General features: G+C 52.2%; 1 protein-coding gene across 1 annotated transcript; it reads left to right on the top strand.

Moving 5' to 3' along the window:
• The first annotated feature begins 8,357 nt into the window (after nucleotides 1–8,357).
• On the top strand, nucleotides 8,358–21,631 carry Btbd2 (BTB domain containing 2). Its single transcript, XM_057772506.1, has 9 exons — nucleotides 8,358–9,577; nucleotides 17,008–17,127; nucleotides 17,704–17,860; nucleotides 18,131–18,236; nucleotides 18,966–19,163; nucleotides 19,625–19,817; nucleotides 20,000–20,087; nucleotides 20,218–20,364; nucleotides 20,486–21,631. Exons 1-9 carry the CDS (start codon nucleotides 9,015–9,017, stop codon nucleotides 20,645–20,647), a joined length of 1,734 nt encoding a protein of 577 aa, XP_057628489.1. The 5' UTR covers nucleotides 8,358–9,014; the 3' UTR covers nucleotides 20,648–21,631.
• Nucleotides 21,632–22,979: the final 1,348 nt, after the last annotated feature.

Here is a 22,979-nt window from a genome sequence, read left to right as displayed (position 1 = left end):
AAGGTGTGCGCCCCCACCGCCCGGCTCAACTTCCCGCCTTTTTATTATAAGAAAGAGCCTGGTCTGTCACCTCATTACACTGTCCATTTAGGAGACAAGTCCCACCCTCTCCCAGCCCCTCCCCTTCAGTCAAGGGAAGCAGATATTCCTCCTCCTCCAGCCTGTGCTCTCTCTTTTTCTCTCCTGAGGAGGTAACCTCTGTTCTATATCTTCTCTCTCCTCCCTCTCTCCGTTCCCTTCCATAACCCACTGAATAAACTCTGCACTCACTCTGTAGGATGTATCTGCCTGTCTCTCCTCACCCGCCAAGGTGACCACCCAGGCCTCAGGGGACCCTCCGAGCCTCAGGTCACCCGCCATCACCCCTCAGGGACTGCCTTCCCCACAACCCTTATATCTTTAATAAAGAATAACAAGTGTCGGCCGGGCGGTGGTGGCGCACGCCTTTAATCCCAGCACTCGGGAGGCAGAGGCAGGTGGATCTCTGTGAGTTCGAGACCAGCCTGGTCTACAGAGCTAGTTCCAGGACAGGCTCCAAAACCACAGAGAAACCCTGTCTCGAAAAACTAAAAAACAAAACAAACAAAAAAAAGAATAACAAGTGTCCCTGTCCCTCTCGCCATCCACCTTATTGTAGACTCTGTGGCGGCCCTGGACCATGGGTGACCAGGGGACACAGCTGCGCTGCAGTCCTGTGATCCCTGGCGGACAACTCTGGAGTCCAACTCATCACAGCACAGACAGACGACACTGAACAGCTAGAGGAAGAGACATACCCGACATTAGGACAAGTCACCTTCTGAAGACAGGTTGTAGAGGAAGGCACAGGACACATGGGGAGGGAAGCCATTGTCTCTTGGCTTTCCTGTTGGGGAAAGGTCTAGGTTGTGAGAGCTGCTCTCTTCCAAAGTCAGCCTGATGTTGCGATCCCACAACATCCCTTCTTGCTCACTCCCTTTATTTTTCTTTTTTTTTTTTTTTTTTTGGTTTTTCAAGACAGGGTTTCTCTGTGGCTTTGGAGCCTGTCCTGGAACTAGCTCTGTAGACCAGGCTGGTCTCGAACTCACAGAGATTCACCTGCCTCTGCCTCCCGAGTGCTGGGATTAAAGGCATGCGCCACCACCGCCAGGCCTGTTGCTGCTTTTACTTCTTTATTTTTATTTATTTATTTTGTTTTTTTGAGACAGGGTTTCTCTATATCTTTGGAGCCTGTCCTGGAACTTGCTCTTGTAGACCAGGCTGCCCTCAAACTCACAGAGATCCGCCTGCCTCTGCCTCCCGAGTGGGCACATTACATTTTTAAATGAGCTACACAAACACAATATCTCAATCAAGAGCAGAAATATACATATAACAAAATTGACCTTAAATTGACCAAAATCGACCTAAAATAACCCAAGATCTATACCAATGCAAATCTCTATAGCATAGAGCATGTCCCCCTTTAAATGTAAACAAACATTTACAAACAATATTTGAGGAATTCCTGCGGGTCCTTCATGATCGCTGAGGGTTTTATTTGCCTTTTGCTCTTTAGCGCAGGGCCTGCAGGGTTATTGAAGATCTTCTGGGTTAGAAATTTATAGAAAGTGACTTCAAACTCTACTACAGAGCTGAAAACAGCCTGGTATTGGCACCACAACAGACAGGAGGACCAATAGAACTGAATTGGATATCAATCCACACATCTTCAAACACCTGATCTTTGATAAAGAAGCAAAAAATATCAAAAGGAAAAAAGAAAGCATATTTAACAAGTGGTGCTGGCATAATTGGATATCAACATGTAAAAAAATGAAAATAGACCCATATCTATCACCATGCACAAAACTCAAGTCCAAATCGATCAAAGACCTCAACATAAAGCCAGCCACACTAAACCTTATAGAAGAGGAAGCAGGAAGTACACTTGAATGCATTGGCACAGGAGACCACTTCCTAAGTATAAACCCAGCAGCACAGACACTGAGAGAAACAATTAATAAATGGGACCTCCTGAAACTGAAAAGCTTCTGTAAAGCAAAGCATACGGTCAACAAGACAAAACCACAGCCTACAGTATGGGAAAAGATCTTCACTAACCCCACATCAGACAGAGGTGTGATCTCCAAAATATACAAAGAACTCAAGAAATTGTACACCAAAGGACCACATAATCCAATAAAAAAAATGGAGTACAAATATAAACAGAGAACTCTCAACAGAGGAATCTAAAATGTCTGAGAAAGACACTTAAGGAAATGTTCAACATCCTTAGTCATCAGAGAAATGCAAATCAAAACAACTCTGAGATTCCATCTTACACCTGTAAGAATGGCCAAGATTGGCCGGGCGGTGGTGGCGCACGCCTTTAATCCCAGCACTCGGGAGGCAGAGGCAGGCGGATCTCTGTGAGTTTGAGGCCAGCCTGGTCTACAAGAGCTAGTTCCAGGACAGGAACCAAAAAAAGCTACAGAGAAACCCTGTCAAAAAAAGAAGAAGAAGAATGGCCAAGATCAAAAACACTCATGACAACTTATGCTGGAGAGGTTGCGGGGGCGGGAAAAAGGGAACACTCCTGCATAGCTGGTGGGAATGCAAGCTTGTACAGCCCCTTTGGATGTCAGTGTGGTGGTTTCTCAGAAAATCAGAAAACAACCTTTGTCAAGACCCAGTAATACCACTTTTGGGTATATAATCTGGCAGATAGATGTGTTCTACTTTATGGAATTTGGTAAATTAAAATATGTTCACCAGCCGGGCGGTGGTGGCGCACGCCTTTAATCCCAGCACTCGGGAGGCAGAGGCAGGCAGATCTCTGTGAGTTCGAGACCAGCCTGGTCTACAAGAGCTAGTTCCAGGACAGGCTCCAAAACCACAGCGAAACCCTGTCTCGAAAAACCAAAAAAAAAAAAAAAAAAAAAAAAAAAAAAAAAAAAAAAAAAAAAATATGTTCACCATAGATGCGTATTCAGGTTTTCAATGGGTAACTGCCTTGAGCTCAGAAAAGGCTGATTTGGTAATCACACCTTTATTGGAAGTTATGGCCCTTATGGGTATACCTGCCAAAATAAAGACAGATAATGGTACGGCATATGTATCTAAAATAAATGAGACGGTTTTTTTGCTTATTATAATATAATGCATATTATAGGTATACCAAATAGTCCTACAGGTCAAGCAGTTATATAAAGATCAAATTGTACTATAAAGGATATGCTGAACAAACAGAAAGGGACGGAAAATACCCCAGAAATAGAGTGCATAATGCTTTACTAACCTTGAATTTTCTTAACGCTAATGAGAAAGGAACAACAGCAGTGGAGAGGCATTGGATAATGGAAAAAACATCTGAATTGAATCAATCAGTGTATTTCAAGGATGTGTTGACCTCACAATGGAAACCAGTTCAGCAACATTTATAAGCAAATATCTTTTAGCAGCTGTTGCTCTATGTTGGGGAAGGGATTTTGCTCTTGTTTCCACAGAAGAAAAATTATGGCTACCATCAAAATTAATAAAGATTCACTTTGGAAAGGAGAATCCTATTGAAACAGAGAATGACAGCTCATCCACAATGGTGTCAACCATACAGGTGGTAAGGAAAGCCATATAGGGTTGGGTCAGGGTTCTGCTCTTATCTTTACAGAAAAATACACATCATCAAAAATTCAAGAGACCCTGGATGTTTGAATGCTGACAGAAGGAAAAATTGCTCTCCACTAAGGAGCAACTAGAAAACAGAATATGGTTTATGAATCCACATATGGGTTACACTTACATTTACACACACACACACACACACATATATATATACACACACACATATTAGTATATTCATCCGGTTTTGGAGTTGGGCAATGGCTCTGTACTTCTCTAAATTCAAGTGTGTTGTTAAAAGGAACATTCAGAGTTTCTGTCTCATATCAGGAGCCATCTGGTATGGGACAGAAGACAGACTTCAGGAAAAATTTTTACTTTCTTTCCATGCCTTTTTTGTCTATATCATATTCTTCATTGAATGTATGTATATATAAATAATGTTTAAGGCCGGGCGGTGGTGGCGCACGCCTTTAATCCCAGCACTCGGGAGGCAGAGGCAGGCGGATCTCTGTGAGTTCGAGACCAGCCTGGTCTACAGAGCTAGTTCCAGGACAGGCTCCACAGCCACAGAGAAACCCTGTCTCGAAAAACCAAAAAATAAATAAATAAATAAAGTTTAAGTTTTTCATGATGAACAGTAGATTTTCCTACAGATCCTTTTCCTGCAGTGATCTTTGAAGTTTCCAGGAAGAAGATGGGGCCCCACAGCAACAACTCTACCTGTTGAAATGACATCTGATGCAGACAGTGCTACTTTAAGACCGCTTCTTTTTTTTTTTTTTTTCCTTTTTATTTTTGGGTACCAGCTGCTGCACCTTCTCATGACATTCTGGCCAGAACTCAAAATAAGAACTTTGGAAAAAAAAACCAAAAAAACAAAAAACCTATCTATCAACTGCTCAGAAATTGTTTGCAACTATACTAGACAGTAATTTTGAAACTTATTCATCAGTTTAATTTTGCAGGATTCCATTAAGAGAACATCGTCCCCATGACAGTGGGAAGCAATTCTAGAAGACGACGCCCCCATCCCAAAAAAGTTTGTCCATAGGGTTGGGAACACTGTTTAGGGGTTGTTGATTATTACTTGTATTAGATAGAGGGTTGGGGTGAAAACTATGTTCCTTTAAAAAAAAGTGGGGGACCGGGCGGTGGAGGCACACGCCTTTAATCCCAGCACTCGGGAGGCAGAGGCAGGCGGATCTCTGTGAGTTCGAGGCCAGCCTGGTCTACAGAGCGAGTTCCAGGATGGGCACCAAAGCTACAGAGAAACCCTGTCTCGAAAAACCAAAACCAAACAAACAAACAAAAAAGGGGGGGACAGTAATAGTGGGTAATAGAGTGAATACTTGTGAGCTATTATTTATGGATAATTTACATTGCTATAGTTTTTGTATATTGATACAAGTTCAAATTATATTTGTTACTTTTGTTTACATTATTTGTACACCTATGCAAAGTTATTTTGTCAGATTGAATATATGTATGTTATTATCTCTGTTTAGGACATTTTGTATATTGATACAACTTTTAGTATATGATTTGATATTGTATTATATATTACTCCTACCTCTGATCAAGATACTTATGCATTGTTTACATTTTGAGGTCATTGTCCTCATTTGTTGCACATTTGTTTACAGATTATTTAATATTCTGACATGAAGTTTTAGTCTTTAAGTTATACAGGTATTAATTATTATAGGTCAATAGTTGTTCATGTTTGTTGTATATACAGTCAGATAAATTAGGTTCTTTAGATACAAAGAGATTGTATTCTGCCTAGATAGATAATCTTCAGCCACTTCAAGGATCTGTGGAACATGGCATTTAAATAACTTAGGGTTCTGTTGAAGTGAGACATGATTGCTTCTGACAGCACCAATCTTCTCCTGAGAGAATGTTGAGCACCAAAGACACTCTACTTGGAGCTTGTTTACTTCTTGGCAATACTGGCCTTTGGGCAAGGAACTGGCAATGCCTCAACCACTGACAAGTTACATAGTATCCGGAAATGGATAAGCAGGACTGTCAAATCTTACTAAGAAAGGGTAAGACAGTTTTGAAAATTTTCCCTGTCAATTATGCTAGGCCTTAGCCAAAGTTGGTTGCTTCAGCTTGGCAAAACGAGGCTTCGGGTGATTGCTCAGTTGGCTAATTGTCTCCGTCATATACTGCTCGCTTTGGAAGCTGCTCAGTTGTACTTCCTGCCTGCTCAAGTAATATTATCTCCCTTCTCAGGCCTTCAGTGGGGTTGAAGATTAGATAGTCTTAGTTACTGTCCTCTTATGATCTATCTAGTCAAGCCATTTCCAGTATAAGACTTAGACTTCTTAGGATAGAATGTCTGTTAAAACATCTAGCATATGTTCCTTGCTTAATATTGTTTATGCTGATTGCAATTCTAATCCTTTTTTTCTATCAACATGTAGAAGAAAGTAATCTTTTTTTTTTAAATATTTTTTATTATGTATACAATATTCTGTGTGTGTGTATGTCTGCAGGCCAGAAGAGGGCACCAGACCCCATTACAGATGGTTGTGAGCCACCATGTGGTTGCTGGGAATTGAACTCAGGACCTTTGGAAGAGCAGGCAATGCTCTTAACCTCTGAGCCATCTCTCCAGCCCAAGAAGAAAGTAATCTTTTTTTTTTTTTTTTTTTTTTTTGGTTTTTTCGAGACAGGGTTTCTCTGTGGTTTTGGAGCCTGTCCTGGAACTAGCTCTTGTAGACCAGGCTGGTCTCGAACTCACAGAGATCCGCCTGCCTCTGCCTCCCGAGTGCTGGGATTAAAGGCGTGCGCCACCACCGCCCGGCGAAAAAAGTAATCTTATACTTGATATTTGTTCCTAGTTTATATTGTTTTGTATAGGGTTTGGAACTCTCTTACTTAAAAGGGGGAGGTGCTGTGGGAGCTCCTTCTGCTTCTTCAGCCAATAGCCTTTAAGATACCAGGCCACTTGGACATCGTCTCTTTTGCTTTAAAAAGCAGCGGTAGCCCTGCTGTCTCTCCCTCTCTCTCTTTCACTTCTGGCTGTGCTTCTGGCTACTAGACTCCTTTCCTGGTCGTGCAGAAGGCTGTTGCCTAGGACGGTGATCTGTAAGTTTTCCCCCTTAAATCTTAAATAAATAACCATTTTATTAATCATAATTCCAAACTGGTGTGGGATTGTTTTGTGACTTACATCTACAGTCATGCTCACCAACTCATCCAGTTGGCCCATGCTGCCACCAAGTAACTTTTAGCATGCTGCCTACAAACACCACTCAAGTACTTGGCCTGTTGAAAGAGCCAGAGTTTGTGCTGGCAGCAAACCAGAAAGTTGCCATTTCAAAACTGTGCGATATATTTTTTTTTTTTTTTTTTTGCTATGGCTGAATCAGGAACCTCTCTTCTTAAAGGAGCCCTGGTCCTCCTACCGGCAGCTAGCAAACAGAGCCCGTCTAAAAAAGAAAAAATGCTCTCTCAGGTTTTATGGGTACAGTCCCCCACGTTGGCCAGTTTGCGGTAGAGCATGAGACTCTTAATCTCAGGGTCATGGGTTCGTGCCCATGTTGGGTGCCACATGATGATGGAAGGTACAAAATAATCCCACACTAGCTCAGAATTGAGTATAATAAAGGGTTATTTATTTAGGGGAAACTCACAGACCACAGTCCTCTGCAGGAATGAGGAACAGGAACTGAATGCAGAGCGAGTGGACGCTTTACTTCAGCATTTATAGTCTACGAGGAGCTACCGCAGCAGCTGGTGACACTTGTTCTTGTTTTGCTTGTTTTATAGACAGGGTCTCCTTTTATGGAGCTGTAACTGACTCAGAACTCACTATGTAGACAGGCTGTCCTGGAACCACGAGATCTGCCTGCCTCTGCCTCACCAGGGCCGGGACTGAAGGTGTACACCACCAAATCTGGTTTCCATTGGGTTTTGCCTCTACAGGGCACGGGGCATGCCCCCTCCATACACACAAGCTGCTTTCCCCAGCCTCAGTTTCCTTTCTGGGCTGTGAAGCCCACTTCATTGGTAAGGCAGGCTAATGGGCTCTGGGGCCAGTCAGAGTGTGGGGTTAGAGGTTGGGGTCTGGAAAACAAGAGCTGGAGTAGGGGCTCGAGTTACAGGCTGGGGAGTGCTGCGGTCCTAGGAGTCTCAGAGTTCAGAGTCTGGGTCTGAGGTCTGGAATACGGGGCCGGATCTGGGATCTTGGGTCTAGGAGGCTCTGGGTACAGTGAGAGCAGGGGTCCCTCCTGTTCCCTATTCTCCATCCAGCTGCTCAACTCAACCCCTCCAGCCCTGCCCCTTTCCCAACCCCACTCTCCCCATCAGCTCCTCAGGCCTTTGGCTTCCCCGACCCTCCATCCTCAGGTCTGGCCTGGGGCCCCTTCTTCCTACCGTACCCCACTTCTTTGCCTCAGCTTCCTTTCTGGCTTTCTGGGATCAGAGTACTCAGCTTTGCTCTCTAGCGTCCTGCATCCTGAGCTGGGTCATCTAGGCTCAGGGGCTCAGTCAGGGGCAAGAGTGTGTGTATGGGGGGGAATCAAGGCTCTAAGCAGGGGTCCTGAGCCCTCCTCATCCTCACCTCACCTCTTCCTAGTCCTCTCACTGCCCCTCCCCCAGGCTGTCCCTAACTTTCCCCTCCATCCCTATTCATCTCCACTGCAGACCCACTTCCCTATGACTCCGCCCTCCGCTGTGACCCCGCCCTCTCGCGTGGCTTGCTCAGACAAACCCCGCCCCCACTCTTCCCTCATTCTCTGCTGTGCAATCTGGCCTACGTTCTTTCCTTCCTTCCCTTCCTCCATCTCTCCCTCCTCCATAGACCCTACTCTCCCTGTCCACTACTCCTGGGCCTCTCCCATCTTCCCTTTTCCCTCTGTCCCTCCCCTCCTCCTGTCCCTTCCCCACCCCTCTGGACTCACCTCCTCCCTTCATTTTTCCTCTCCAGGGTCCCTACCCCGATAGCCCTGCTCCTCATCTTCTGGCTCGCTCTATCCTCTTCTTTCTGCCCCTCCCTCTCCTCCTTTTTCCTCCTTCCTCCATCCCACCCTCTCTGCTTCTCTTTCTACCCCTCTCCAGTTTATCTGCCTCTCTTGCCTCCCCCTTTCCACCCCTGCCCTTGCTCCAATCCGGTGCCTCCTCCTCCTTGGTCCCGCCCTCTTCTCCTAGCTCCGGGCTGTGCTCCTCATCCAGTCCTTCCTGTTCCCCTCCCATTTCCTCTTCTCAGCTCTAGTATCCATACCCTCTTTCCCTGAATCCCTTTTCCCTCTGCCCTTCTTTCTCTCCCTCTTGCCCTGGCTCGCTCCAGGCACCTCCTCTTCCTCGTCTGACCCAACTAAGCCCCTCCTCCCTCATCTCCTCTCTGTCCTCTCAATAGCTTCTCCCTCCCCACTCTCCTCCCGATCCATCCTCCTCCCCCTCCTCCCCTCTGCCTCTGCATGCCCCACCCCTTTCTAGTCGTGCCCTTGCTCCCTCCTCTCTGTCTGCCCATTCGCTCCTCCCTCTGCTCCTCGCAGGCCCCGCCCCTCCTCGGACCCGCCCCTCAGCCCTCCCCTTCCCGCACTCCACTCAGGTCCCGCCTCTCGGTGGGCCCGCCCGCAATGACCACGCCCTCCGCCGCCCCGCCCCCGCGCCGCAGCGACAAGATGGCGGCAGGCGGCAGCGGGCGCGCGTCGTGCCCGCCGGGGGTCGGGCCTGGCGCTGGCAGCCTGGGGCCTAGCGCCAACGCCGCCGCGGCCCCCGGTAACGCCGCCGCCTGCGCCCCGGGGCCGCCGCCCCCTCCATCCCCGCCACCCGGGCCCGTGCCGGACGCGCAGGCCGTGGGCGACGAGCGCGACGACGCGGGCCCGGGCGCGCTGCTGCGTGAGCCCGTGTACAACTGGCAGGCCACTAAACCCACGGTGCAGGAGCGCTTCGCCTTCCTCTTCAACAACGAGGTGCTGTGCGACGTGCACTTCCTGGTGGGCAAGGGGCTCAGCTCGCAGCGCGTCCCCGCGCACAGGTGGGCCGCCGAGACGCCGGACCCTGCAACCCCAGACCCTGCACCCCAGGACCCTGAACCCCACCCGGACCCTGCATCCCAGGAATCAGCACCCTGGAACCCTGCACCCTACCCAAGACCGTGCATCACAAACCCTGCACCCCACCTGGACCCTGCACTCGAAACCCTGTAGCCTACCCAGACCCTGCACCCTCCCATCCTGTTCCCCTCCTGGATTCTGCATTTCACCTGGATCGTGCACCCCATGAACCAGAACCCTGCATTCGAGACCTTGAACTTCACCTAGGACGTGCACCTCAGACCCTGCACCCCATCAGACCCTGCATCCCTGGGTCCTGCACCCCAAACCCTGCAGTCAAACCTTGGACCCTGCAACCCAACCCTAATCTCAAGACCCTGGACTGCACCCAGATCCTTTATCCCTAGATTCTGCACCCCAAGAACCCGCAGTCCACCAGGACCATGTTCCTCAGACTCTACACCACACGCACACCTTGCATCACCCCAAGACACTGAGTCTAGAGCCTCAGGCCCTGTCTCTTGGCACTCCTGTAATTATCACCTGAACCTGGTTCTCAGATACCCCTCAATCACAGTCCAGTTCCTGAGCATGGGGGCTTCAGGCCCTGCTCCTGACCCTCCATCCAGTTCCCTTCTTGCTCCCTGAATCCTCAGCCACCCCCACCACCCCTTGTTCTCCAGCTTGTCTAGTTCTAGGAACCCCGTCTTCTCCCACTCACCGTCCTCACCCTGTGTTTGTACCTCCTGCCATCTGACTTAGGTCATCTCTCCCCAAGACACTTGCTTGTGCTTCCCTATGTACCCCTATTTTTGCTCTTGCCTCTCATCTTCCTGCCTGCCTTGAGTTCCCCGCCGGTCTGAGCCAGCCCCTCTCACCCCCAGCCCTTACCAGATAGATCTCATTCCATGCCCCGCCGCTCTCTGGGAGTGGGTCAAGGGTCCTGCACATTCTTAGATGGGGTTGAGGACTGGCCGGCCATTGCTGTTCTGGGCACTTTTGAGTTCGTTGTTTTGGCAGCAGCCTGGAGAACATAGAAGTGGGTGGGCAGACCCTGGGGAAGGAGAGGAGTGTTGGGGGTGCAGAGACCCCGAGTCTCAAGAACTTGAGTGTGTCCACAGCAAGGACAGCAGGAAGAGTGAGGGGCACTCTAGCCCCGTGGCGGGCTGGGGGGCAGCGGAGGACGTGGCTCCCCAGTGGAACAGCTTTCTCAGTCGCATTGTGGCAAGTGGCTGAGAAGCTTGTGGCGTGACTGGTTGGATAGCAGCAGAAGGACCCCTGAACCTCAGTTTCCATACCTACGTACTAGGCTCAGACCTCCCCGTCTAGGCCTCCTGGGACATGGTGACTCCATACTGTGCCTTCCAGTCTGTCGTCGTTCCACAGAAACGAGTCCACTGGTCGCTGTGGGGAGGGCGCGTGATCTGCCATGGGTGGCTGGCATTCCTGGGCCTAAGTCCCACCCACCAACACTGTAGCTTAGGGTTGGCTGAGAAAAGCAGACAGGGCTTGAGCTCAGCTGTATCTTGGCTGGGGCAGGAGAACTGTAAATTCCAGATCCACCTGTAGTCTAGGAGATCCTATCAGAAGAAGGAAAAAGAGTGAGCTGTGGTGGGGCCTTTGGTCCCAGCACTTGGGAAGCGGAGGCAGGTGAATCTCTGTGAATCCAAAGCCAACAGCAAGTTCCAGAACAGCCAGGGCTAATTAGTCAGAGTGCCTCAAAAAACAAACCAAAAAGAATGAAAAAAGAAAAACAAGTAAATTGATGGCTGGGGGCGTGGCTCAGGAGTGGAAGTCTCCCTAGGCTTCCCCCGGGAGGGGCTGGGTTGTGGCACACCTGCTTACCCTGTTTTGTTTTGTTTTTTTTTTTTGGTTTTTCGAGACAGGGTTTCTCTGTGGTTTTTTGGAGCCTGTCCTGGAACTAGCTCTTGTAGACCAGGCTGGTCTCGAACTCACAGAGATTCACCTGCTTCTGCCTCCCAAGTGCTGGGATTAAAGGCATGCGCCACCACCGCCCGGCTCTTTTGTAGAGGACAATAGACTCAGTTCCTGGTGGCCACCTTGGTGCCTTGAAATAGTTTGTAGCTCTAGTTCCAGGGGTCCCGAAGCTTCTGATCCCTGGAGGCGCTTGTGCTCCTGTGCCTTTAAAGGAAAGTGGGGGGAGGATTGAAGAGCAACCCCACAACCTGCAAGAGGCTGAAGGACCTCCCAGAGGCCTTCGCAGACATGGGGTCCAGAGTGTGGCCTTTAGGTCCCTGTACCGTTCTGTTTCTTTCTTTGGGGGTCCTGAGGAAGAATCCTGGGCTCTCTGTATGGTAGACAAAGTCTCCCCACTGAGTTGTGGTTTCTGTCCTCTCTGTGTGACCACAGAACAGATAAACCGACTGTGGTCAGGGAAAACTGACTCAGGTCAGAGGCAGCACCTGATTGTGCCTCTGTCAAGGTCACAGAACACAAGGAAAGTTTGGAGGAACAGTAGGGTCTCCTGCTGGCTGGGGTCCTGATTGGGCACCTGAGGTGACACCTGAGGCCACCCGGAGAAGCAGAGTGGCAGGCTGAGAGGCTGTTACCCGGCAGTCTGGAGGTGAGGCCGGATACTCTGCAGCCCAAGGTCGTCTTTGCTCACACAGTGAGTTTTAAGCCAACCTGGGCTACAGGAGACCTGATCTACCACACAGGAAGTGGGGAGACAGTTCAATGGATACAGTGCTTGCTGGAGATGAGGGTTCTTGGTGCAGCCTGGTAGCTAGCTGGAACTGGCAAGACCTTCTCAGAGAACAGTCATGGGAGAACCCGGTATTGCCACAGCCAGCAAATTCATTGGAAGGGCCAGACAGCAAGAGCTTTCGGTGGTGTTGGCTGTAATTCAGTGATAGAGCACTTGCCTAGCATTGGAAAGTCCTGGGTTCAAGTCTCAGTCTGGAATAAAGAAATGTTTTGGCCAGCTATATTGGCTCCATAGCAACTGTTCAACTCCGGTGTAGTGATAGGAGGGCTTTGAGGGTGGGTGAAGCCTGTGTGTGCGCATGTGTGCATTTAGTTTATGTGTACAGGGTGTTTGCCTGCATGTATGACTGTGTACCCTGTGCATGCAATGCCCCTGGAGGCCGTAAGAGGGCATTTAGTCCTCTGGAACTGGAGTCCCAGCTGGTTGTGAGCTGATGTGTGGGTGTCAGGAACGGACCCTGGGTCCTCTGGGAAGAGTAGCCAGTGCAGTAGCCACTGAGTCCTCTCTTCAGTCCCTTGTTTTCCTTCTGACAAGGTCTCATGGAAGCCAGGCTGGTCTCCAACTCTCAGTGGCCAAGGATGACCTTGAACTCTGTGCCTCCACCTCCCTTTCTGAGGGGATGGGTGATAGAAAGTGCTCCGCTGTCCTGGTTTGTGCTTGTGGAGCATGGGGCCCAGCCTCCCCCTCCTAAGTGCTGGAATGACAGGCCTGTGCCTCCGTGCGCTGCTCCTTTGGTGGTTTCCGAGGGGCCGTCCACAGATTCCACACCAGCTTGCCATGGGGCTTCTGAAGCCACCTGGATCAGCTTGGGACCAGTAGGCAGAACCTCTGCCTAGGATGCTTATCCTTGGGGTGCGTGGATCCTCTAAAGCCTTGAGGGTCCCTCCTGAAACCGTCTGCTGCCCTCTTCTTTGTGGGCAATTTCATGCTTCTGCCAGACTGTCTTGCTCCAGTGTGTGTGTCTCTTTCTGGTCCTTTCTGTCTGAGCTGACGCTGGAGCTCAGGGCCTCAAGCCTAAGCCATCACTCCCTCCCCAGTCCACATCCCTCTTAAGCCAGCACCCCACACCCCGTCCCCAGTCCACATCCCTCTTAAGCCAGCACCCCACACCCCGTCCCCAGTCCACATCCCTTTGCCTCTGTGTATTTTGTTTCGTTTTTTGAGACTCTGTCTTGCCATGTAGCCCAGGCTGTCCTCCAGCTCACCACAGTTCTGCCTGGGATGACAGGTGTTTGTCTCCATGCCTGGCCTATTTATTTACTTATTTAATATTTTATTTATTTTATGTACATCGGTGTTTGGCCTGCATGTATGTCTGCGAGGGTGTCAGAAGCCCTGCAACTGGAGTTAGTCAGGTGTGAGCTGCCATGTGGGTGCTGGGATTGAGCCTGAGTCCTCTGCAAGAGCAGCCAGTGTTGCCGGGCGGTGGTGGCGCACGCCTTTAATCCCAGCACTCTGGAGGCAGAGGCAGGCGGATCTCTGTGAGTTCGAGACCAGCCTGGTCTACAGAGCTAGTTCCAGGACAGGCTCCAAAGCCACAGAGAAACCCTGTCTCGAAAAACCAAAAAGAGCAGCCAGTGCTCCTAATTCCTGAGCTACTGGGAAAATGTTGTTTATTGTATTTCCTTAAAATTCTCCTCATACTTGGCTGTGGTGGTGCACACCTCTAATCCCAGCACTTAGAAGGCAGAGCCCTGTGGATCAGTGTGAGTTCTAGGACAGCCTGGTCTAGGTAGCAAATTCATGGCTAACCAAGTTTTTGTTTTGTTTTTTTCAAGACGGGGTTTCTCTGTGTAGCCCTGGGTGTCCTGGAACTTGCTCTGTAGAGCAGGCTGGCCTGTGACTCTTTACAAATAAGGATATACTCCTTCCATTTCCCCACAGCCATTTGAGCTCTCAGGAAGCTGAGCTGCATAAGGTTTGTCTAAAGAATCCTCCCCCCCCCCTTTTTTTTTTTGGAGACAGTCCTAGCTGTCCTGGAACTAGTTCTTGTAGACCAGGCTGGCCTCGAACTCACAGAAATCTGCCTGCCTCTGCCTCCCAAATGCTGGGATTACAGGCGCGGCCACCGTACCTCACCCATACCTGGCTTTTTACACGTGTGATAGGATTTGAACTCACACCCTCTTTTCCCGCGGAGCACTCTCCCCAGCCACAGCTGTGGGCTTTTCTGTCCATGTGGCTGTGGGATTGGAGCCTTGCGTCAGCCCCGTGCACATTTGTAGCCCCTGTGTGCTCCTGGCGCAGGAAGTCTTGGTTCACCTTGAGCTGGTCCCTGCAGTGAAGCTCCTGGCCTTGTGTTGGGTGTGGTGCTGCAGGCTGTCCCAGCAATGAGGCTGTGGGGGAGAATCTTGAGTTCAAGGCTAGCCCAGGCTTTGTGGTAAGACCCTGTCAGAAACAAACAAAAAGCAACAGCAAAAGATCATTTTAATGGTGTGTGTATGTGTATGCATGCATGTGTCCATGTGAACTTGTGTGTGTGTGTGTGTGTTCGTACAGGTGTTCATGTGACTGTGCTTGTGTGTGTGCCAGCCTGCAGAGTCCAGTTATTGGACCACTGAAGCTGGCAGTGAGTGCCCAGCAGGGCGCTGGGAGCTAAACTCGGGCTTTGCGCAGGAGTAGCGTGTGGTCTTAACCCACTAAGCCGTCTCTCCAGGCCCCCCGACACAGCATGCAGCAGCACTGCTGTGATTGCACCTAGGCATGGCTCCCCAGCACTAGCTCCTGCATCCTCCTCGTCCCTCCTGCATCCTCCCCGTCCGCAGTTCCCTTTACTTCCCGCTCGGCTTGTTTGGTGTCGCCCTGTTTGTGTTCATGGCTGTAGAGGGAACACGCTGTGTGGTCACACTTGATGCGTGATGGGCCGTCCTGCCTTTGGCTGCTGGGAACATCTGTGTCTGTTCCTCTCTCCTGCGAAGAACCAGAGAGGCCATGGTGGACAACAAACGTGTCCAGGGAAAAGGCTGGGATGTCTTCAGGAGAACGAAGGCGGGGACAAGGAGAGTTCCCAGGGCCTCCCCTGGCATGGGTTGCCCCATTGCTGAATCAGAGGGCCAGGTGTGGGCATTCGTGTCAGGTGGCTGTGGCTATGCCGGTGCAGCTGGGTGCCTGAGTTTCTGATTTGGGCTTTTGCGTGGTCGGTGGAGGCTTCCCCGCGGGGACAGAATACTTCCTAAAAAGAAAGAGGCACAGGCAGAGAGGTTATTTCTGGCTTACTGCTGCGTGGGCCTGGGGCCGGGAGCTGCTGTGCTGTGCTGAGCAGTTAGGTTCCCAGCCTCCACCAGCACCAGGATGAGGTCAAGAGCTGGAAGGCTGCAGGGCTGAGACTGAGATCCCAGAGCCAAGACCCTGATCTGAGCAGCTGCACTCTTTCAAGGCCCCCAGGTGGGTCCTTTCTTGCTGCCCCAACCCCAGGCACCAGCGTTCGCCTCAGCTTTTCCTCAGCCATCTCCACTTTGATTTTGCAGCGATAGACATGAAGTCTATAGTTATGCACAATCAAGATAGATGCTGTATTGCTGAGCGACACTCCAGCCCCACTGGGGGAGTCTAGGCGTGGCTCCACCCCGACCACGCCCTCAGCCCCTCGCCGCTTTGAGCTATCATCCTCCTGCTTTTGAGTTGCCCCCTTACTGAGTTGCCCAGGTTGCCCTGACCTCCTGCCATGACAAGGCAAGTCCAGCCAGCTGTCAGCTCTTTGTCTGTCTGTCTGTCTGAAGGCCCTGTCGTGCAGTTAGAGCCCACCTCCTCTTTGGTTAGTTTTGGTTAATTCCATTTGGGAGTGCCAATTCCAAGAGGCTCTGGGTGTACTTGGTTGCTACCTGGGGACTGGTGGTGCCTGGTCTGATCCGAGTTTGCGGTGACTCTGGGCGGGAGGAGCTTCGTCATTGTAGGACCAGTGAGGTGAAGAGGGGCCTCCCTAGTGGGTGCACCCCAAAACAGTGGGCCTACAGTTCTGTGGAAGGGTGTGGTCCCTTGTCCACAGCTTCAGCAGTGACTCTGTTGTGACTGCTGGCTCTGTCGCACTCGTGGCACATGGACCATCTACATGTCCAGAGGTGTCCAGCTGGAGTCTGTCTGCTCAGAGTCACCCTGTCACTGTGGGAACAGAACAGAGCAGGGCACTGGACCAGCTCCATGGTCATTGTTTCCATCCAGAACATGAGCTGTATTCCAAGCCAAGGCATACACGAGGTCTTGAACCTGGCCAACGTGCCCTCTGTCCTGCCCTGACCCACCCACACTCCAGCTGTTACACGACCCCCTTTGGTTCCCTTGCCCCTGTCCTTCACTAAGCCCTAACACCCTTTCCGAGCCTGTGCCCCCTGCCCGAGGCTGTCCAGCCCCGGTATCTAGTCTGCTTTCTCCTGTGAGGCTCAGGTCCCCATGCCTGTTTCTGCGGCCTGGAGACTGGAGGGAGGGGAGCTGAGGGAATGGGGATGAGGAAGAAGGGCCAAGTGCAGGAATGAGTGAGGGACTGTGTGGGCAAGGGCAAATAGAAAGGAGTGTGGTGCTGCCCCATGCTGGCCCCTGCTGCCTCCTCCTTCCTGTTCTTTCTAGAAGGATCTGAGGCCCGGAAAGGCCTCTGCTAAGATTGCCAGGAGTCTCTGCAGGTGTGACAGGGGACTCTGACTGGCCTGGGCCAGCACGACTAATGGACAGTCGCTCTCTCTTCTGGCTCAGGTTTGTGCTGGCTGTTGGCAGCGCTGTCTTTGACGCTATGTTCAATGGCGGGATGGCTACCACATCCACTGAGATTGAGTTGCCCGATGTGGAGCCCGCTGCATTCCTGGCACTGCTCAAGTAAGTTCCAGATTCTTCCGGCCACAGGGGTGTCAGAGTACGGAGCAGAGTGTGAAGAGACAGGAGCGATCCCTCTGTGTCTGCGACAGAGCTTGCCCTCCAGTGCAGCATTCTAGAACACGTGCCCAGAGAAGAGGGTTTGGGGGCTGGAAAGATGACTCAGCACCTCCAGAACCCCAGCCAGGTGGTCACCAAGTGCAGGTCTGACATTCTTCAGGGCCACACACACAGGCACACATAAACTCATGCCATCTTCAAGAACGGGCAGCGCGCTATGTGCCATGCCTGGCCTGCGGTGCTGGGGTGGAACCCATGGCCTCGTGTCTGCTGGGTGGGCACCTATACTGCCCTGGACAGTGCCTGTGGTTTTCTGTGATTTACCCGTGGTGGCATAAGCTTGGCCACAGGGTCTCAAGAGCACGCCTACAGTGGCCTGTGTGGCCTCACTGAGCGATATTTCCCAGGTCAGGAGATTGACAGATGTCAGTTCTAGAGGTGGCTGAGCAGCCCTTTGCAAACGTGCAGTGCTCGGCAGGTCTGGTGGCCGCATTCTCACTGCCTACATCTCCTGCTCAGGTTTCTGTATTCAGATGAGGTACAGATTGGGCCTGAGACGGTGATGACCACGCTGTACACTGCCAAGAAGTATGCAGTGCCTGCGCTCGAGGCGCACTGTGTGGAGTTCCTGAAGAAGCACCTGCGGGCTGACAATGCCTTCATGCTGCTCACGCAGGTGAGTGCTCACGCGGTGTCTGGTGACGCCTACAGGGCTGACACCAGGTGTCCTCCGCCACTGTCCACTTGCTGTTTGTATTAGCAGAGATCCTTCTGCCTCTGCCTCCCCAGTGCTGGGATTAAAGGTGTGTGCCACCACTGCCTGGCTTTTTGTTTGTTTTGTTTCTTTCTCCTCTGAGACAGTCTGTCTCAGCCCGCGGCCTGGGGTGACACTTTCGTCTATTCACGAGGGACACGTGTGCAGTGTGGTGTGGCCTGCTCTCTCTAGGCACGGCTCTTCGATGAGCCCCAGCTGGCCAGCCTGTGTCTGGAGAGCATCGACAAGAACACGGCCGACGCCATCGCTGCCGAGGGCTTCACAGACATTGATCTGGGTGAGTCAGGCCCACGGGTCTTGGATCCAAGGATTGCTCTGGGCTTGGGTCAGGTTGGAGATCCTGATTTGAAGATGATGGGACACCCACCTCCTGGGTGACACGGCGGGCTTGAATGGAGCAGGTCCCATGGGGCTTGGTAACAGGGCCTGTTCTGGGGTCAGTGTTATCCCTGCTGAGGGAGGCCACCTGGCCCTCTCCAGGGGTATCTGCAATGCAGTGGAAGGGCCCTGTGGAGTCAAAGCCACAGGAACCAATCACAGGGTGTAGGGATGCGCTCTTATGATCTCAGCTGTCAGGAGGCTGAGTCAGAAAGATCGCTATGAGTTCTAGACCTGCCTAGGCGGTAGAATAAGACCCTGTTTCAAAAAGAAAGAGGGCTAAGACTCAGCTAAGTTGGTAAACTGCTTTCCTATTACTTGCTAGCCCGTCACCCCAGCACTCAAGAGGTGGAGACAGGAGGGCCAAGGGTGTAAGGCCAGTCTTGGTTATATAATGATTTCAAGGCTAGGCTCAACTACTGAGACTGTGTTGAAGAAAGGGAGGGAGGGAGGGAGAAAGAAAGAAAGGCAGTGCTTAGGGAGGGCTGTTTGTCAATAAAACTTTATTGATAAACATGGACAAAGGGCCATAGTCGCCAAGCTCTGGCTGTGAGGTGGCTCTTAAATGGTCTGGTCTGCATGTGGCCCCTTACAGGCATAGGGGTTCACAAGCCTTTCTCTGCCACAGACACCCTGGTGGCAGTGCTGGAGCGTGACACCTTGGGCATCCGTGAGGTGAGGCTATTCAATGCTGTAGTGCGCTGGTCTGAAGCCGAGTGTCAACGGCAGCAGCTTCAGGTGACACCTGAGAACAAGAGGAAGGTGCTGGGCAAGGCCCTGGGTCTCATCCGATTCCCCCTGATGACCATTGAGGAGTTTGCCGCAGGTAATAGGCTTGCACGGCCCTGGCCCTACTCCTTGCCATCAGGCTGTGACTTGGGGACCCTGCCTGGGACCCTGGGGTTTCCACGTCTTGGGGTCATGTCCTATCAACCACTCAGGATTCAGCTTTGGGCTGGGCTCAGTTATCAGTTGGTCACCTGGCATGCAGAGTGTGGAGTGGCTTCTAGAAGCTGCACTTGGTGAGGTGTTGGCTGTGAGGTAACCTGGTGTGTGGACAGGCAGGGCCAGGCTCTCAGTGTGAAGCAAGGGTGCTCTCCAGCAGGACTCTAGAGGACCTCGGAGGTGGGGTCTGCCAGCCCAGCGTGTCCAGCAGAAGGACACTGAAGGGGGTTCCAGGAAGGAGGAACTTCTTAACTTGGTTGGGCCCTGAGAGTCAGATGTCCCAGTTTGAGGGGCCCTGAGTCTGCCTTTCCTTCGTGCGGTCAGCCAGCCCTCTGCCCGTAGGCCCGGCACAGTCTGGCATCCTGGTAGATCGCGAGGTGGTCAGCCTCTTCCTGCACTTCACTGTCAACCCCAAGCCACGGGTGGAGTTCATCGACAGGCCCCGGTGCTGCCTGCGGGGCAAGGAGTGCAGCATCAACCGGTTCCAGCAGGTGGAGAGCCGCTGGGGCTACAGTGGCACCAGTGACAGAATCAGGTGGGGCCTCAGGACCCCAGGTGAGGAAGTGACGGGCAGGAAGGGGCAGCAGGAGCTGGGCAGGCCCTGAATGGGCCGTGTGCCCTCCCCACAGCTCCGGCTGCCCGACTCCCATGGCTGCTCCAGTTGTTGCCCTCGTGGGCCCAGGGCGTTAAGCCGCTGCCACCCACTTCCTTCTGCAGGTTCTCTGTCAACAAGCGCATCTTTGTGGTGGGCTTTGGGCTCTATGGATCCATCCACGGACCCACTGATTATCAAGTCAACATCCAGGTGAGCTGCCAGCCCCACCCATGCCACACCTCCTCTCCTTGAGAGCTCGCCCAGAGGTCCCACCCACAGACCCTCATCAGTGCCACTCCCTCCCTCCCTCCCTGCACGCTGAGCAGCCTTCCTTCCCCAGATCATCCACACAGACAGCAACACGGTCCTCGGCCAGAATGACACTGGTTTCAGCTGCGACGGCTCAGCCAGTACCTTCCGCGTGATGTTCAAGGAGCCCGTGGAAGTCCTGCCCAGTGTGAACTACACCGCCTGCGCCACACTCAAGGTGGGGACCACACTACCCGAGGGCGCTGGCCCGTCCCTGCAGGCTGTGGGTATCCTTGCTATCCCCCCCCCCCCAGTCCTGAGGACTTCCTGACCTCACTGTGACTCCCTCTCCCTGCCAGGGCCCAGACTCTCACTATGGCACTAAAGGCCTACGCAAGGTGACCCACGAGTCACCCACCACAGGGGCTAAGACCTGCTTCACCTTCTGTTATGCGGCCGGGAACAACAACGGCACTTCCGTGGAGGACGGGCAGATCCCTGAAGTCATCTTCTACACCTAGGCCATTTTCCACCCAGGTCTCCCCTTGGCCGTCTACGGGCTTCCCTCCCCACCACGTCCCTTGTCATCACGGAAGGGGCTGCCTTGTGTCCACAGGGACAAGTGTGACTGCCTGTCCAAGGCACTGGGGAGGTGGTCGGGCCACGGGCTGGGCCCTGTCAAGACAATCCCTCAGTCTTGGGGGCAGAGTGGGCTTGGCCCCGGATGGACAGCTGTTGGGGTCAAGGGCGGTGGATTGGGAGTCGGGGTTTCCCACTCTGGTTCCTGCAGCTCAGGGCAGCTGGCCAGCTCCGTGCCCAGGGCACCGCAACCATTCGTCCGTTCTCTTTAACTGCACACTGCAATGCATTCAAGCCCACACTCAGCTGGAGCCTGTGCTTGGGCCTGCCCTCCAGCCGATGGTTTGGGTTTCATGTTCCTTCTGTTCTCCGCTGCTCCCTGGGGACCCCAGGGCCTGACCTGTGTGCACTGAGGCCACCTGAAGCTCTGGCCTCCTGGACATGGGCAAGTGCAGGGCACTGGTCAGTTCTGAGCAGCCTCGGGTGGGGCTGCTGGGCCTTCCTGGATGCTCTACCCAGGGTGGGTGACATGTGGGCCACCGTTCCTGCTCCTCCCAGCAGTGACGTGCAAACCATCACTGTCCAGCCTCTGTGGACCAGCTCCTCCCCAGTGTGGCCTAGAGGGCTGGAGTAGCAGGTTGAGCCCCATCAAGACACACTAGGCCTCCAGCTGGCCTGCTGTGGCACCCAGGGTACAGAACAGCCCTGTGCAAACCATAGATAGCCCTGGCCCTCTACTAAGGCCACCAGGCACCCTGTCCAGTGATGCCCTAGGAGGCAGTCCCCTATCTGGGGTCCCGCTCCTTCATGTCTCTGTACCTGTGACTTCCTACCCAGATCCCGTGTCCTCCCCAAAGCCATGGGAGGTGAACCCTCCACACTGTGTCCCCAAATGATTTTTTTTTTAAATAAAGGAGAGAAACATCTGCCTTGAGCCACTGAGTACCACACTGTCTGTCTGCTGTGCGGCTGGGGGTGGGCACCTTGGCCACATGCGGCTCCCTCCCTAAGAGCACCTTCACAGTGTGCCCACAGAGCGGAGGCAGGCAGCCAGAGCCAAGACCTGGGCCCTGGGCTAGCCTGAGCTACATGACACTCTGCTTCAAAACAGAAAAGGGGCAATGAAGAGGGGTAAAGGGAACTTGCTGCTATTGCAGGGGACCTGCGGTCCCAGCTCCACCTGTGCTGCCAGGTCAGCTGCCTCCACCGCTCCTGTGCACACAGGCATGGCTTAAGATGCTACAAATAAGTCTTTTGCCAGGAGATGAGGGTGAACACTAATCTCAGCACTCAGGAGGCAGAGGCAGGTGGATCTCTGAGTTCAAGGCCAGCCTGGTCTACACACAGAAATCATCCTTCCAAAACAAACAAAAAAAAAAAACAAGAAAAACCCAATCAACCAAACAACCAAAACCAGAAAACGAACAACAAACCAGTGAGAGCAGTGCGACCCAGCACAGCAGAGGCCGAGGGCAGAGACTCCGGCACACACTGCAGCACGGTGGCAAAGCCGCCCACCAAGCCCGACTCCAGGTGGAAGGGAAGAATAGACGGCAGAAAGGAAGCTGAGATTTCCTCTTCCCAATGAACGACTCCAACTTGGGTCAAGCCATCTTCCCAGTACCAGAGACTTGGCTCTACTCTGGAAGCCCTCAGCTTCACTGTGGACACCACTGGGAACTCTCAGGAGAGTGGCAAGCAGTTGGGAGCACAGGAAGGCCTTAGAACACTACACCTAGGGAGCCGCTCTTACAGACTACTGTCTCCTGAGACACAACCCAACCAAACCTGAGTCTCTCTTTTTTTTTTTTTTTTTTTGGTTTTTCGAGACAGGGTTTCTCTGTGGTTTTGGTGCCTGTCCTGGAACTAGCTCTTGTAGACCAGGCTGGTCTCGAACTCACAGAGATCCGCCTGCCTCTGCCTCCCGAGTGCTGGGATTAAAGGCGTGTGCCACCACCGCCCGGCCAAACCCGAGTCTCTTGAGGGTGCATTTTCCATATAAGGACTTTTGATTTAAAGATTTATTATGTATAGTATTCTGCCTCCATGTGTGCACCAGATCTCATTACAGATAGCTGTGAACCCCCATGTGGTTGCTGGGAATTGAACTCAGAACCTCTGGAAGAGCAGCCAGTGCTCTTAACCACTGAGTCAGTCATATCTCCAGCTCTACACAAGGACTTCTGACAGCAGTTTTTTTCAGGTTGTTTTAAAATTTATTTTATTGTTTTTGTTTTTCAGGACAAGGTTTCTCTGTGTAGCCCTAGCTGTTCT

Source organism: Chionomys nivalis, chromosome 6, assembly GCF_950005125.1.
Source record: "Chionomys nivalis chromosome 6, mChiNiv1.1, whole genome shotgun sequence".
NCBI lineage: Eukaryota > Metazoa > Chordata > Mammalia > Rodentia > Cricetidae > Chionomys > Chionomys nivalis.
The sequence above is the reverse complement of the archived record's forward strand: the minus strand, read 5'-3'. Positions and strand labels throughout refer to the sequence as shown.

Bases quoted from the DNA above. Each gene is read 5' to 3' on its own strand.
- Btbd2 (XM_057772506.1), top strand. From the start codon at position 9,015: ATGCCCCACCCCTTTCTAGTCGTGCCCTTGCTCCCTCCTCTCTGTCTG. The intron at 9,578-17,007 runs GTGGGCCGCCGA...CTTCTGGCTCAG, and splicing joins CAGCGCGTCCCCGCGCACAG to GTTTGTGCTGGCTGTTGGCA. The intron at 18,237-18,965 runs GTGAGTCAGGCC...TCTCTGCCACAG, and splicing joins CTTCACAGACATTGATCTGG to ACACCCTGGTGGCAGTGCTG.